General features: G+C 40.5%; 1 protein-coding gene across 2 annotated transcripts in view; it reads left to right on the top strand.

The window, feature by feature from the left end:
• The window catches only part of nhsl2 (NHS-like 2), a 95,266-nt gene that overhangs the window by 74,565 nt on the left and 5,495 nt on the right, over nt 1-15,206 (top strand). Inside the window, exons 2-7 of one of the 2 annotated variants that reach the window (XM_079811203.1) lie at nt 4,157-4,309; nt 8,655-8,797; nt 9,273-9,462; nt 11,024-11,161; nt 11,478-13,970; nt 14,066-14,213. In XM_079811203.1, the coding sequence (XP_079667329.1) occupies nt 4,157-4,309; nt 8,655-8,797; nt 9,273-9,462; nt 11,024-11,161; nt 11,478-13,970; nt 14,066-14,213 (3,265 nt within the window). The remainder of the gene's footprint in view (nt 1-4,156; nt 4,310-8,654; nt 8,798-9,272; nt 9,463-11,023; nt 11,162-11,477; nt 13,971-14,065; nt 14,214-15,206) is intronic. The other variant, XM_079811204.1, reaches the window with a different exon arrangement.

The raw sequence follows: 15,206 nt of genomic DNA, 5'->3' as shown, positions 1-15,206 counted from the left end.
ACCTTACCTTAGATTCACAACGGTAAGCTTGTAATAATGTGTTCTAATTTGAATGGTACTGGTAGGTTTCTGCAGGAAATACGAGCTTGTCGCCGTTCATCTTTGCGTCATTACACGTCTGTATGTAAAGAAGGAGTCCCGGCTAATAGGCTATATCGCATGTGAGGATGCTGCAGGTGGCGGATCATTTATAGCCTTTTCTCACAGCAGCTGGAATAATTTAACTGCACAGTTTGATGTGATATGAGCTAAGCGATTGTTAGTTTTAATCACCATTGGTAGCACAATTTATTGTAAGACTTTTTTCCCCCTCAGTTGGTCAGAGCAAAAGTGGAAGACATGTTACTTATTTGTTCAGATGACATTTTCCAGTGAAAATACTTCCAAGACGTAGAATCTGTGATTCCGAAGGACAGTATCCACACAGGGCCAGTGACTGACAGCCACACCTACTCCTTAAAGGGATAGTTCACCCTGAAATGAAAATAAAGCCGTCTTTTACTCACACTGCTGTTGTTCCAGTGCCCTATGTCCTTCTATTTTTTTCGGACCTCAAAAGCAGAAATTTAAAAAATAGTCCTGCACATGCTCCTGCATATAATGGCAGTGAATAGCGACCAGGCTAAAACATTACAAAAAATATACAAAAGTATCACGCAATGATACAGGGAGACGCACGCCATATATGGGAAGTGTTCAGTAGGAATACTATAAGGTTTTGCGAGAAAGAAACCGACCATATTATTCAGCCAAAATACTGAGCTCGGCCGTTACTCTGAGCGCGTTCCTGTGATGAGTGTGTGGCGTCAGCAGGCGCCGGCGCTCATGTTTACTATAACTCGCACTGTTGTCATGGTACCCAGGATAAGCACACACATGCACACACACACACACACCATTTTGAGAAATCAGGCTCAATAGAAACAAACGCAACTCTTGCCTTTACTATAAGGTATATTATAAGAAATAATACTAATAAGAAAACCACCTGAAGTGAATATTGTGAATAATATTATTCTCGAAAAACCTTATAGTATTCCTACTGAACACTTTCCATATATGGCGCGCATCTCACTGTATCATTGCGTGATATTTTTGTATATTTTTTGTAATGTTCACTATTCACTGCCATTTTAGGAAGGAGCACGTGCAGGACTATTTTTTAAATTTCTGCTTTTGAGGTCTGAAAAAGATAGAAGGACATAGGGCATTAGAACAACAGCAGGGTGAGTAAAAGATGGCTTTATTTTCATTTTAGGGTGAACTATCTCATTAAAACATTAGATTCATCTGCGCTGAAGGGCCATGCCGATCCACAACCCACGTAAAGATGATAATTTCACAAATAACTGCAATTGCAGGTTTCAAACAGAGATGGCAACAAAGAGGCAACACTTACTAACGGCAGCTTTAAACATGAGACTGTTTCCTTAATCTTACTGCGGTTGCACCTCTACGGAAGTAATCATTTTTTCCTGTGGATTGATTGTATTTTACTGATAGCCCAAAATCTAATTTACAGTTACATGTAGGTTGTTCGAAATAAGGTATACTGTATTGTGTCTGATCCAGATTTACCGTGAATGACTACTAGAACATCAGCTCAGGCTAACCAGTCTTTCACCTTTCACCTTCACAGCCCTCCTACCCGTAATTAAAAAAAAAAATCTTTGTAAATTAAAAAACAAACAGAAACATTATTGGAGTATGTTTTACAAGAAAATACTATTTCAGTCTTTCTAAATTTGCATGTTTAATTGAATGTTTTACCTTCTGTTTGTCCTGATGCTCAACATGTTGACTTAGCTTTGAATTCCATCAATCTTTATGCTTTGAAGATCAGTCAGAGTTACGTAAGAGGAAGAAATAGCATATTAATTTCCTCTTTGGAGAACTAGTGCTGAAGTTGTAATTAAGTGTGCTCAGTTAACCTCTCGGGAGATAAGTGAGCGTCCTTTTTCATCAGTCTTTTTCTGTCTCTCTGCTCTCTGGCAGTAAGCTTTAAATAAAGATGTGTTGTTGGTATGCAGGATTATAAAAGTATAAAAATGTATGAATCATTTTGCCCTCACCATTACATTAAAACCTCTCTCTGTGACATGTTTTTGTTAAAATAGGAGAATATTTTGTTCTTTGGTCATTATGTTGATTTATCAGTCACAATGCAATCTCTTCTCATTCTTTTCTGTTTAACAAAACAAGATTCATAGTTCAAAAAATGACAACTCTCACAAAAGTAATTAGCATGTTATTGAATATGACAATGTTAATGTATTTGGTCTTGGCAGACTAGATCTGCTATGCTGCTGCTGCTGTTGATTATTGCTGTTGCTGCTGATACACAGACATGCTGCTGTGAGCATGCAAAATATGCTGCTGCTGCATAAATAGACATATATAAATCTAATAGCAGTATAGGGCTACCCTCGACTAAAGATTTTTCTAGTCAACTAGAAGTCGTTCATTTAAGCGATTAGTCGACTAATCGCTCGTTTATATTAATAAGCCATAAATTATTATAATGAACCTTTAATTGCCTATATAATACATAGCCTATAATCAGTGCTCAAATGCATGCGTAAAACTTGCCACAGCACACAGGGAAATGTAATGACTATAAGTATATCGTAAAAAAACAGAAGAAGACTGTCTGAACATTTTATATATTGGTAATGTTTTCTGTTCTGTGCTGCAAAGATTAAGTCGACGATGCATCTCTACAGTGGATGCGCTTATATCCACGTTTCATACGGATTACATAATCTGAATATTTGTTTTCCACTTGAATTGGTTGACAATCGCTTTTTTCATTTCAAGCTTTCTATAGATGTATTTCTCATGTCTGTGAGGCAAGTACATGCTGAGTTTTTGTTCATTTTTGTTACATGCTCAAGTTCACAGAGACAGAGACGACCGGTTTATTTTTATTTTATTTTACAAAAGCACAACATTTTGTTGTTATTGTGCGTTTACAGAAATAAAAGTAGACCCTTTACAGTTTGCATTACTCTTATCGGCGCCTGTATGTCATGACCCATGTAGTAAGCGTGCTCTCCACACAAATGGATAAGCGCCTAATAATAGTGCATATTTAACTAGGTTAACATTAGAGCGAGCGGACTTGTAAAGTTGCTACTATTTGCATGTTTACAAGTAATAAACCATATTTGAGGTCGATGAGTGATAGGCAAATATTTGGATTTCCTGCAGTTAACAATCTGTCCGTCACAGCCTGCGTGATTTTTTTGATTTTGATTGTTTTCCTGCCGATCAGCTTATGCCATGTGGTAATGGTGTGATTGCTTGAAAATTACATGCAAAGGACCTATCAGCTTGCTCCCCTCTAGAGTTTTATGACTGTACTATTTATTTCAGCAGTCTATGACAAATTATTCTGAGCAATCAAATCTAACTCTGGTCAGATAGCTATAATGATAATAACTATATAAGCATCCACAACAAAAGATGATAATGTTCAGTTCACTATTAAAGGAACACTCCACTTTTTTTTTTTTTTTTTTTTTAAATAAGCTCAGTGTTCCTTTAAATGCTTAAGCTCTTTAAAGTCAATGGATTCTGATTGACTGACAATGCTTTAATCGATGATCAGATTCCAACGATATCATTCCTCTGTGTTAGTTGTGGTGTGGAGTGTGGACTTCCCTATTCTCATAGAATTATTAATAATTTATTGTTATCATTATCATCCTTGGTGTGAGCAGGTCTTTTAGTCTACAGATGCTGCAGCACTACCATAAACCAAAAGAGAAAAAAAAAACATTGTTAGTTTTATCAACGTATGCCAGCATGTTCTTTCTGTTGGGTCTCCAGTTTAATTTGCCAGACAGAAAAACATATTAGGGTTGTAGTGATTTAATTGTTATGATTACGAGATCGCAGCCCTTTGATCGCAAATCTAGTGTGCGGTTGCTTCGTCGGATGTCTCCACCTCTCTGCTGCCATAGTAGGCAAATATATAAAAAGATATGCTAATTGTATCAGTTTTTATTTATGTACTGTATCTTTTTTCTCCCCTCCCTCCTTTCCGCATCCCTCTCTCTCTCTCTCTCCTTTTCTCTTGCTCTCACTTCCTCCTTCTATCTGTATCTCTTGTTCTTCTCCCCTCCCTCTGTCTCTCCCTCTCTCTCTCTGCCAGCCGCCACCAACTTGGACTCGGAGAGCAAACGAACGGCCCACTTCCAATCGTCATGGCAACAGCATGTGAATGTGTTCGGCTCGTGGAGTAGGCCGGAGTGTGTGCAGGAACTGCACCAGGAGGCTCAGCTGAACCTACAGAGTCTGCTTCAAGGTAGGAGAGTCAGCTTGCAGGCGCTTCGTCTGTGTGTTTTGGTGCCACGAGAGGTTGTGCAGCATGACCGTCTCTGCCTGCCTGGATCTGCCTATCATGTGTTTTCGTTTTGTTTTTGTGGGTGTGTGTTTTGCGTTGCCTTGCATGCGTGCTGTCTGTGAATATCCTCCACTTCCATTCTCATTCTGTTTCCCCGTGCGGGTAAGAGAGGCACTGTTTGTTTTTCTTTTCCTCTGAGCATCCTCATGTTTTCCCTCCCCTCGTCTCCCATCATTCCCCCTCTATTTCTGACTCATACTTTGTCCTTCTTTATGATCCATTAGATTAATTTCCATTTGTAGAGAATACACAGTCTCCCCTTCTCTTTTGCTTTTTCCGTTCGCTGAATGAAAATGTCAGTGCTCTTGACTCCTGCCGCTGTGCGTGTCTGACTGTACATGGTTGAATTTCCCTCTTTTATCTCTTTCTTGCTTGATGTCAGCTATTAATATGTATCTGTGAGGTATGAGATGCTATTCTGGTTTAAGCTTAGCATCAGATCGACTGGGCAGCTGTTGCTTAAACAACAGTGAGTGGGTGGTCAGTGTTTACGAATGTGTGGTACTGTGCTATGTGCATAAACAGCAATTTGCCATTGCATATGCCTGTCTGCCATTCAAGGATGCAGCCAAATGTCAAGCCTGGGGGGAGCAAGAAAAGTTTACGAATCTGTCGTTTGACTTAGAAACCCATTGATTAACTATTAATCTGAATATTGAGGGAGACGTGTCCCCTGCGAAAAATGGGCAAGCGTAAGGATTTGAGCGAGTTTGACAAGGACCAAATTGTGATGGCTAGACGACTGGGTCAGAGCATCTCCAAAACTGCAGCTCTTGTGGGGTGTTCCCGGTCTGCAGTGGTCAGTATCTATCAAAAGTGGTCCAACGAAGGAACAGTGGTGAACCGGCGACAGGGTCATGGGCGGCCAAGGCTCATCGATGCACGTGGGGAGCGAAGGCTGGCCTGGTGGTCCGATCAAACAGACGAGCTACTGTAGCTCAAATTGCTCAAGAAGTAAATGCTGGTTCTGATAGAAAGGTGTCAGAATAAACAGTGCATCACAGTTTGTTGCATATGGGGCTGCATAGCCGCAGACCAGTCAGGGTGCCCATGCTGACCCCTGTCCACTGCCGAAAGTGCCAACATTGGGCACGTGAGCATCAGAACTGGACCACGGAGCATTGGAAGAAGGTGGCCTGGTCTGATGAATCACGTTTTCCCTTAAATCACGTGGATGGCCGGGTGTGTGTGCGTTGCTTACCTGGGGAACACATGGCACCAGGATGCACTATGGGAAGAAGGCAAGCCGGCGGAGGCAGTGTGATGCTTTGGGAAATGTTCTGCTGGGAAACCTTGGGTCCTACCTTGGGTTACTTTGACACGTACCACCTATCTAAGCATAGACCATCTACACCCTTTCATGGAACCTGTATGCCCTGGTGGCTGTGGCCTCTTTGAGCAGGATAATGCGCCCTGTCACAAAGCAAAAATTGTTCAGAAATGGTATTAGAAGCACAACGAGTTTGAGGTGTTGACTTGGCCTCCAAATTCCCCAAATCTCAATCCAATCGAGCATCTTTGGAATGTGTTGAACAAACAAGTCCGATCCATGGAGGCCACACCTCACAACTTACAGGACTTAAAGGATCTGTGCTAACATATTGGTGCCAGATACCACAGCACACCTTTTGGAGTCTAGTGGAATCCATGCCTCGACGGGTCAAGGCTGTTTTGGCAGCAAAAGTGGGACCAACACATTAATGTTATGCCTGATCGGTGTATGTGCCAATGATATATTTGTATATTGATGTAGTTGTAGTTTATATATATATATATATATATATATATATATATATATATATATATATATATATATATATATATATATATATATATATATATATATATATATATATATATATATATATATATATATATATATATTTCCCACAAAAATATGCTATTTTTTTATTTATTTTTTTATAATAGAAAAAATATCCTTATCCTGTCCTTATCTTTCACTGTCATACTTATATTATGTTTGCAAACTAAGAGGCAACATTAAAGAGAGCAGGCATCCATAGTGCTTAAGCTAATCAGGGATATTGTACATCTCCCCCATGCTTATAAATGATGTGTTCAGTAATGAATGAGAAACAAAGACCAAATGGAAAATAGACCAGACACAAACTCCCCAAATTGACAAGAAAAGGAACATTGTTGCTATTGACCTCTTCCATTCCTCTACTGCATACACAAGACAAGGAGTGACCCATTTTTAATAAATGGTTGGTTTTCAGTGAGCATCTTGTTAGGCGATGCTTTGAGGTCATTCATGACCACTCATACACGCTTGAGTGGTTGGCATCTTGTCTAGGCGAGCCATTTGATTGGCTGATAAGAATGGAGATTTTTGAGTCCCATTAGTTTTACTGACTGGCCCAAGATCAGGACAGGGGAGGGGAGGGATTGTGTTTGAAATACCTTCTCACACACATACTCACTCATTCTCATTGTTGCTTCTGGTACCCTACTCTCCCATACATCATCTTTGAAGTTTTGATATTGGCCTTTGAAGCCTACCTTTCCACAGAGGCTTGTGTGAACCAACCACTGTTTTGGTGAGTTCTGACTTTCTATCTAGTTTACTTTCATCTCTTTTGGTTGGAACTTACTTTAGTATGTCTTTCAATTAATGAGTGAGTAGCTGCATCCATTGTATTTTTAACATAGTGTAAATATTTAAATTAACATGATCAACTTTGCTTTTTTATTTAAGATCACACAATACCGTTCAAAAGTTAGGGGATGATAAAATGCTTTAATGTTTTTGAAAGAAGTCTCTTATGCTCCCCAAGGCTTCATTTAATTTATTAAAAAATACAGTAAAAACAGTAATATTGTGAAATATTAATGTAATGCATCCTTGCTGCACAAAAGTATTCTTTAAATCATATTGACCCCAAAATTAAATGGTAATGTATATACAGTGGGAAGGGTATTGCTTTAATATAGCAGAGCGTTTGGAAAAGTAAGGATAGTTATGTATATGAAAGGAATTTGCTGTGTGGTTTGTGTGTAGAATGCTTTGCATGCTGGCCTGTGTTTACAGAAGTTGGTCTTGTTACAGCTGCAGGAATCTAATAGTCATAACACATTCCAAAACGATCTTTTTATTTTTTCACTTTGCTTTCCATGGGATTTTACGCATCAGATTACATAGTTTGGTCCATCAATCTTTGCAGTACATTCAGCACAAGTGTTTTCCTGAGTAACTTGAGGTCTAAGGCTAACTGCAGGATTGTCTTTCTGTGTATCTCATTAGTGTGGCTATTTGAAAGCCATCTGGTCAAGTATCATTCCTGGAATAGAACTATCTCCATTCGGCATGATGAATAAAATGCCAACACATATTCAAAAGTTGCGCATGTGGCAGCGCACAGCTGTAGGCTGTAGTTTTGCTGCAGTCTCACTCTTTTTTTTAGTGAAGGTTTAGGATTTCAGCTGTGTGCTCTATTCTGCTCTCTCCCAGCATGTGAAGAGGACTCTACTCAACGAGGCTAAACTTGGGGCTTGGGGCTATTGTTGACTCCGGAGGTATGCCATTGTCTTAGACAGCCTGCCATTGCTAGGCAACCCTAAGTCTAAGAGTGCGGCATCCCAGTTCGGAAAAAGAGGGATCAACCCCCCTTTCATCCCCAAACACAATCACACACACAGACCATATTATTGAGGACTATTGATAGACTGAATGCGTTTTATACTAACATTAACATTAACATTTTATACCAATGATAACTTTTACTCTTTCCTTACCCCTCAACCTAACCATTACAGAATCCAGTCGACATTTTTAGATTTGAATCAAAACATGATTTGGCCGATTTATGAGCCTTTCAAGTAGTGAGGACAACTTAAATGTCCTCACAAGCCAGTAGGCCCTATTTGACATTTGAAGACATTTGTGAAAGTCCGGGTCTCACGGGTATAGCCAAACCAGTAAACAGTTACTGGTAAAGGATAGAGACTTGAATAAGTGAAGGAGAGTGTATTTGTATGTGTGTTTTTGAGTACACAGTGGGAGGGGTTAAAGAGAAGGTTTTGGGGGATTAAAATGGCTACAAGAATGGGGTGGGGTCTTGTGAGGGGAGTCCTTGGAATGAATGCAATGGTAATCATTCTGTTTACAAGAGCCCTAGGGAACATTTCTGACCAAAAGGGAGAGAGATTTCATTAATTGATTTCAGTGTCTCTTAGTGCTGTTGCTATCCTTAAAAACTAGCATGTTGTGTCTGTGTCTACTCAGATTTTGAGGAGCAGTTGTATGATAACAGAGTGACAGGACAGACATTCAGACAAACTTCCTCTCAGAGCTCGGAGGACACGTCAACCACTCTCAGCCGATCCCCTTCCTCACTCAACAACAAGAAGACGGAGTTTGTCTTTGTGGTAACTACTTGTATGCTTTCTTTTTAGCTCTTACACTAATGAAAGTAGGGTTTTATTGAGCATTTTGAAGTCCCTGGATTCTGACTTGTGTGCCACCAACAAACTCATTTGTTTCCTGTAAAGCATTAATGTTTTGTATAAAGTTTGTAAATCTAATTAGATGATGTTTTCCCCCTGAGGGAAACAGCTACAGGCTTCTCTATGTCGGTGGTTTTGAGTGTGAAAACAAACAGTAGCTTAAGAATCCTGCAAAATCATTTACTAAAAAAAGAGAATATCCCAATTCAGTGTTTGAATATAAAGTAAATTAATTATTAATATGAATTAAATAATAATTCGTTAAAATCGTACATTTACCAATTCTGCTATACATGCAGATGTATACTTAATACACCTCAAAATCCATATTTAGAAACGGTTGCGCATTTGAATAATTACATAATTCATTATAAATACAAATTCTTTCTCTCTTTAGCCTGCTAATAAGCAGGTGTGTGAGGATGAGACTACAACTTTAGGGGTTCGGCCGCAGGACCCGACCCCCTGCGGATCAGAGAAGTCCCTTCTAGGCTGGAATGCCTCACTGAGTCCAGCTGTTGCAGAGAAACCTCGCTGGTACCTGGGCCGACATACTCCAGCTCACCTTGTACCCATTGAGATCACAGGTAAAGGAGACTTGGCATACTGTCATGTGGAGTATATCTTTATGTTTTTTAAAGTCTAGTAAATTCGGCCTGTTTGAAGGTATCATTGATGTGTAGTTTATGTTAAGAACTTTGTTGCTAAAGGTTTTACAATATTTTCCCAATTTATTTGCTGTATTAAAGATTGCTTTTTTAAAGTGAGATTGTTTTATTGTGTACAGCTGATGTTCTGTACAATTTGGGAAAGAAAATCAAGCATGACATATACTGAACAATAGTGTCTCCCCACTAAGAAAGTCCTAGGTCACGGAGTAGTTCTGGATGTTTTTGGTCTTGCAAATCATATTATCATCAACATCATCACAGGCAGCCCCATTTCTTAGTTCTTATGTCCGCTTTCCTAAGAGTTTAAACGACAGATAAGATTGCTCTCCTTTTACGTTTTTATATGTACTTTAAATGTTAAAGCATTTTCTCCTTTCTCAAACTTTCACCCTATGTTTTAAGCCCTTGTTGTAGTGGTGCTCTTGCTCTCCTTCCCTCCCTCTCTCTCTGTCTCAGCTCTCCCACACCCATCTCTCTAAATTTCCCTCTTGACTACCTTCCTGTTCCCCTCTCTGGCCTGGACATAGCAGAGAGGTGGTTGGATCCATAAACACAGATAATGCTGTGCTTAGGCAGCCTGGAGTCTGATTCCCAAAGTGGTTCTGTTCTTCACCGCTAAAGATAATGAACAGGTAGCTGTTGCCATGGCAACATGCAGCTCTCCCTCCTTCGCTTAGATAGGAGGTGCAGAAAAAGCTGCATAGAGTGAGAGACAGACAGAAAGTGAGTGAGAGAGAGAACTGTGGCGGATGGGTGGGAGCAACAGGGATGGAGGAAGAAAGATTTTTTTTTCACCTCCTTTTTGTTGGTATTTTCATGAATGAAGCCAGCTCACATGTTGGGAGCAAATGAGGTTTCTTTGGATGTTTTTGGAGAGCTGTTTTCTGAGAGACAAAAGGGGTATCCATGTAAAGAACATAGTGAGAACTGGGCTTAATTAGCACATTATGTTCAGTTCCTTTCATCATTGTGGAATAGTGGACCATTTATCACAGCACTCTCTTTTTCACCGGGTGTTTAAAATGATTAAACACCCAGTCCAATGCAGTTCTTTAAAACGCATCAGTACTGTATTAAAGTAAGTTACATTGATCTGCCATTGGGTAGTCCTTAGTCAATACACAGCTCTTGTTTTGATGTATTATCCAGTGTCCATTGTCGGATTCATTTCTCCAGATCAATCAGGCACCATGATCAAGTCTCCAGCTAACCATCTATCTCATGTTGGCTATTGCTTTTATCCATAATATACTTTTTTCTTCATAAATATACCAAGATGCTTGTCATTGTATATGCAGGTCTGATTAGGCGGTCATGGCTAATGTTTTTCAGCCCAATCATAACATGTATAGAATAATGTGGCTTTTATGCAACCATTTTATGGTAATAAAAATAATTCATAAAAAAAAATAAGACAATTTATCTGACTGAAGACTGTCAGTTAGCCTGACAGCTGGTATCTCATATCTTGCCTCAGGCCAGAGCTTTGATAAGCTCTCCGCACGGCACAGCGAACTGCGGGCCCCCTTTAGAACTGATTCAGCGGTCAACCCAAAAACCGTTCGCCGCCCGAGGAGTGTGGTTGCAGGCCCTGATGTCACGCTGCACTGCCAAGGTGACTAACAGGAAGTTAGGCAAGTTACTGACAGGGTCTCAGAGTGCAAAAAGAAATAAACAGGAAAAGGACAATGGGCACTGATCAATGACTTGTATCTAGAGTAATTTGTAAATCTAAAATACAATGTTTGTTAGAGCCAGAAGCTTTGACAAACTGTCACACAGATTGCAATTTGTTTAGCTAACAATGTTCTGATTGAAATACATCTTTCAGAATCTTTACAAAAATTCTGTTTATCTAAGAATGAAAGACTAAATTCTAAATTTTAATTTTATTAATAAACAATTTTTTTTAAAAACTATTTTGTCTTTAGGTGACAGCAAAATTCTTGCTGTTGATTTAATACAAGGTGCCTGTTCCCCTGGATCCTCTCAACCCAGATCTTTGGAGCCTACCACCGAAAACACGGGCCAACAGCATATTCCCCTTCGGAAGACCCAGAGTGACCTGGAGTACAGTGTCCCCCCATCCCCGAAGACCCCATCAGGCATGATGGATCATGCCACTCTGATGTGCCCAAGCCCCTCCTGGAATGGCCCAAAAGGTTCCACTTTCTCTCCTTCCTGGAATGACTCCTACAACTATGCTTTAGTTACAAGCTCTGCTTCAAAGCAGCCAATATCTAAAACTGGAATGTTAACACCTGGAGGTGAAGGAGGTGGTCTAATCTGTCCATCCCAGACCAGTTCAGGCCTGTCCATGAGCTCAGGGTCACACTCCAGTTCTTTCACTTCTATCTCGGAACCATGTGGACACCGGGTGTACACAGTGTCCACACAGGGTAGTGGGGTTGCTAGAGGGAAACGGAATGAAACCGAGGGGGCAGCTTGCACTGCAGGCACAGGAAATACCAAAAGTGAGCAAGAGAAGAGATCAGCCCGATCCAATCTATTCAGGTTCCGTGAACGTTCACTTTCAACACCAACAGACTCTGGATCATTTTGCTCAGCAGATAATATATGCTCTCCAGGTGAGGCTGTCCCTATCGTTCCAGAGGGTGAGTGTTATGCCCTGCTATATCCAAGCAATAGCTCGGAGGATAGCACAAGTACAGATAACGTTTCTGTGACCACAGGTTCAGACTTTCTTCCAGATAGTCGACTGAGGTCACGCTCACGCAGTATCTCACTAAAGAAATCTAAGAAAAAGCCACCGCCTCCAGTACGTAGTGTATCCCTGATGAAAAACCTATCAGAGATTGGAGGAATGGGCTCCTACCACAGTGAAGGGCACTTCAGGGATGGCAGACCCAAGAGTCTCTTTATCCCTCGAGATCACCATATTCAAGATTCATTCCAGCCTGAGTTCCTAATAGCCAAGCCTGAGGACGACACAGATCAAGCCCACAGTAGTTTGGAGACATCTTCTGATATTTCTCATTCTGCTGACAGGGAAAACTTGGGAGAGCTTGGGTTTCCTCCTCACTGGCAGCTCAATGAGTGGAAGTCCAACAATGATCCCTACCGCTCACTGTCAGGTTCAAGCACAGCCACAGGTACCACAGTGATTGAGTGCATGAAGGTGCGCGGAAGCTCAGAATCCCTGAATTCGCCTTCAACCTCACGGGCCACATCTCCATCCCAGTTCTCAATTGAGGCTGAGACCAAGGTATCCCCCTTTAAGCCCCCATGTCTCATGTCTCCATCCAGTGGCTACTCAAGCCAGTCTGAAACTCCAACCCCAACTATATCAAACACTCTCATCACTGGACCTTCTCCAGTTGGCTGCAAAATGCGCCCAAAGATTCCAGAGCGTAAATCCTCCCTCCCAGCTTCTGCAAAGGATAAATCACGCTCACGTCTTTCATTTGAACTACCAGCAAACTCTCAACTGGATTTGTCCTCTGTCAAACCCAAGCCTAAAGCCAGCCGGCGCCATTCTGACACATCTACGGCCAACAAACCAGGTAAACTGAGCCCCAGTCAGTCTTCTCTGCCTATGGTTACCACAACAGACTTGCGAAACATCCGCCTTCGTTCAGTAAGCCGCTCAGAACTTGAGGACAGTCCTGATGGCTCTTCTGACATAATAGAGGAAGAGCAAATCCGGGATCTCAGCCCTCCTATAACCCCCTCTAACACAAAACAGTCAAAGCCACCAGTTGCAATGAAGCCGCCTCTACCTAAACGACCCATGAATTTGATGCTTAAATCTCCCTCATCCTCCCCTCTGGCACCTGAATCTCCTCCATCTTCCCCTGTGGACCGACCCATGCCTGTGGGTAACATCTATATGGTTGTAAGAAAGCCCAAACCTAAAAGACCAGCCCAGTCATCACTCAGCACATCTGCAATAGCCCCTCTAGAGCCACTCCACAGCTATGTACCTCCTCTCCCCGAGTTTGACCTGGAGCATGGGATTCCCATTGAGGAAGATCTTCCATCCCCAAGTAGCCCAGAGAGAGAGGACAAAAGCAAGACCCTTCCAAGTAGAATGACAATATCCTGTTTAGCAGAATTAGACAAAAGAAAGCCCAAGGTACCTCCTCCAGTGCCAAAAAAACCCAATGTCCTTCTTCTGCCCTCTCCAAGCATCCAGACCAATGGTGGGGCAGAGAGGCAAAATCTACTTTCTGACAGCATCTCCCAGTCACCTACAAGTCCATCAGCATCTGAGATTGAGGGAGATTTGCTTAAAGACGAAGATCAAGATGATCCTGCAAAGCTAATTTTACATGGACACCATCAAAATTTTGAAAGTTATGAGAGCTTTGAGAATCAGGAGAATGATGTGGTTGTTGAAGAGAATAGTTCAGGTTCTCAACAAATTATGGAAAGAGAGACACCTCCAGCTGAGAAAGTAAAAGGTTAAACATTTTTAATTTAAACAAATGCTGTTTTTTTTTTTGGTATAGTCAATTTGTGGTTTAATTTGTGTTCTTTTAAAAATTCTGCTCCACAGAAACTTATGCAGAAACAGAAATACTAGAAGAGAACAACTCTGCAGTGGACAAGACCGAACTACACATTACAGAAGAAACAGATGATGAAGTATTTGTACACACACCCACAACTCATACCACTGAGGACCTCTTCACCATCATACACAGGTACAGAATTTGCAGCTTAACATTCACACTGATTCATTTAGCTATTTCTGTCTGACCAAAGGTACTCACAGTTTGGTATAATCTGGCATAATGAACACATAGCTATGCTGATATGGTCTGTTACTAGATGTCAGGGGCTATGTCTTCTAGTGCTGAGGTCACCACTTAATTTTTCTGTCCGACTAAAATCTAATTATTTTATTTGTCAATATCACATGTGAATTAATAGCAAAAAATTGTCTTTTCTATTCATTTAAAAATTCATGATCATTATTTAAAAGTCTTCTAATTTAAATCATCTTCGTCAATCATCTTTGTCAATTAAAGATTTATTAGAATTATTCGTGACTCGAATTTCGTCATCAGAAGAGTACACGCACCGCGGGGTTTTTGTAATTGCGCATACAAAAGTCATACATGCGCATTACTTTTTTTTGCCGTAATTAGTTTATCCATAAGGTGGCAACCTGCATAACTGCATAAAAAGAACAGACCAGAATGCATGCAAGCTACAGCTACAATGGAGTTGTAACTCATGGCGAGAGATTACTAAAAACTGTGCATGCATCTAACGCATGTGTACGTGAACCAGTCAAAGGAAGAAGCTATACTTTTTTCAAGGCTGTGCATTCGACTGTACGCGTATGCTTGCGTACACACGTAAAAAAAACAAACAAAGTATACTTTCTGCTTTAAGCTAAAATTTCGACTTTTTACAATTTATATACTGGATGTTTCGGAGAAACTGTTTTGACTATTGAGATTTTATTATTTCTTTCTTCTACAAAAAAGTATTGCTGCCAATGTGGAAATAATTTTAATAGTAATAATATATATTGTGATATAACTATGTTTTGCTGGAAATAATTTTTGCCAATGTTAATTTGACATACAGTGGGGAGAACAAGTATTTGATACACTGCCGATTTTTGCAGGTTTGCCCACTTACAAAGCATGTAGAGGTCTGTAATTTTTATCATAGGTACTCTTTAA

Source organism: Gobio gobio, assembly GCF_949357685.1.
Source record: "Gobio gobio genome assembly, chromosome: 2".
NCBI classification, from domain to species: domain Eukaryota; kingdom Metazoa; phylum Chordata; class Actinopteri; order Cypriniformes; family Gobionidae; genus Gobio; species Gobio gobio.
This window is presented reverse-complemented; position numbering and strand designations above follow the sequence as displayed.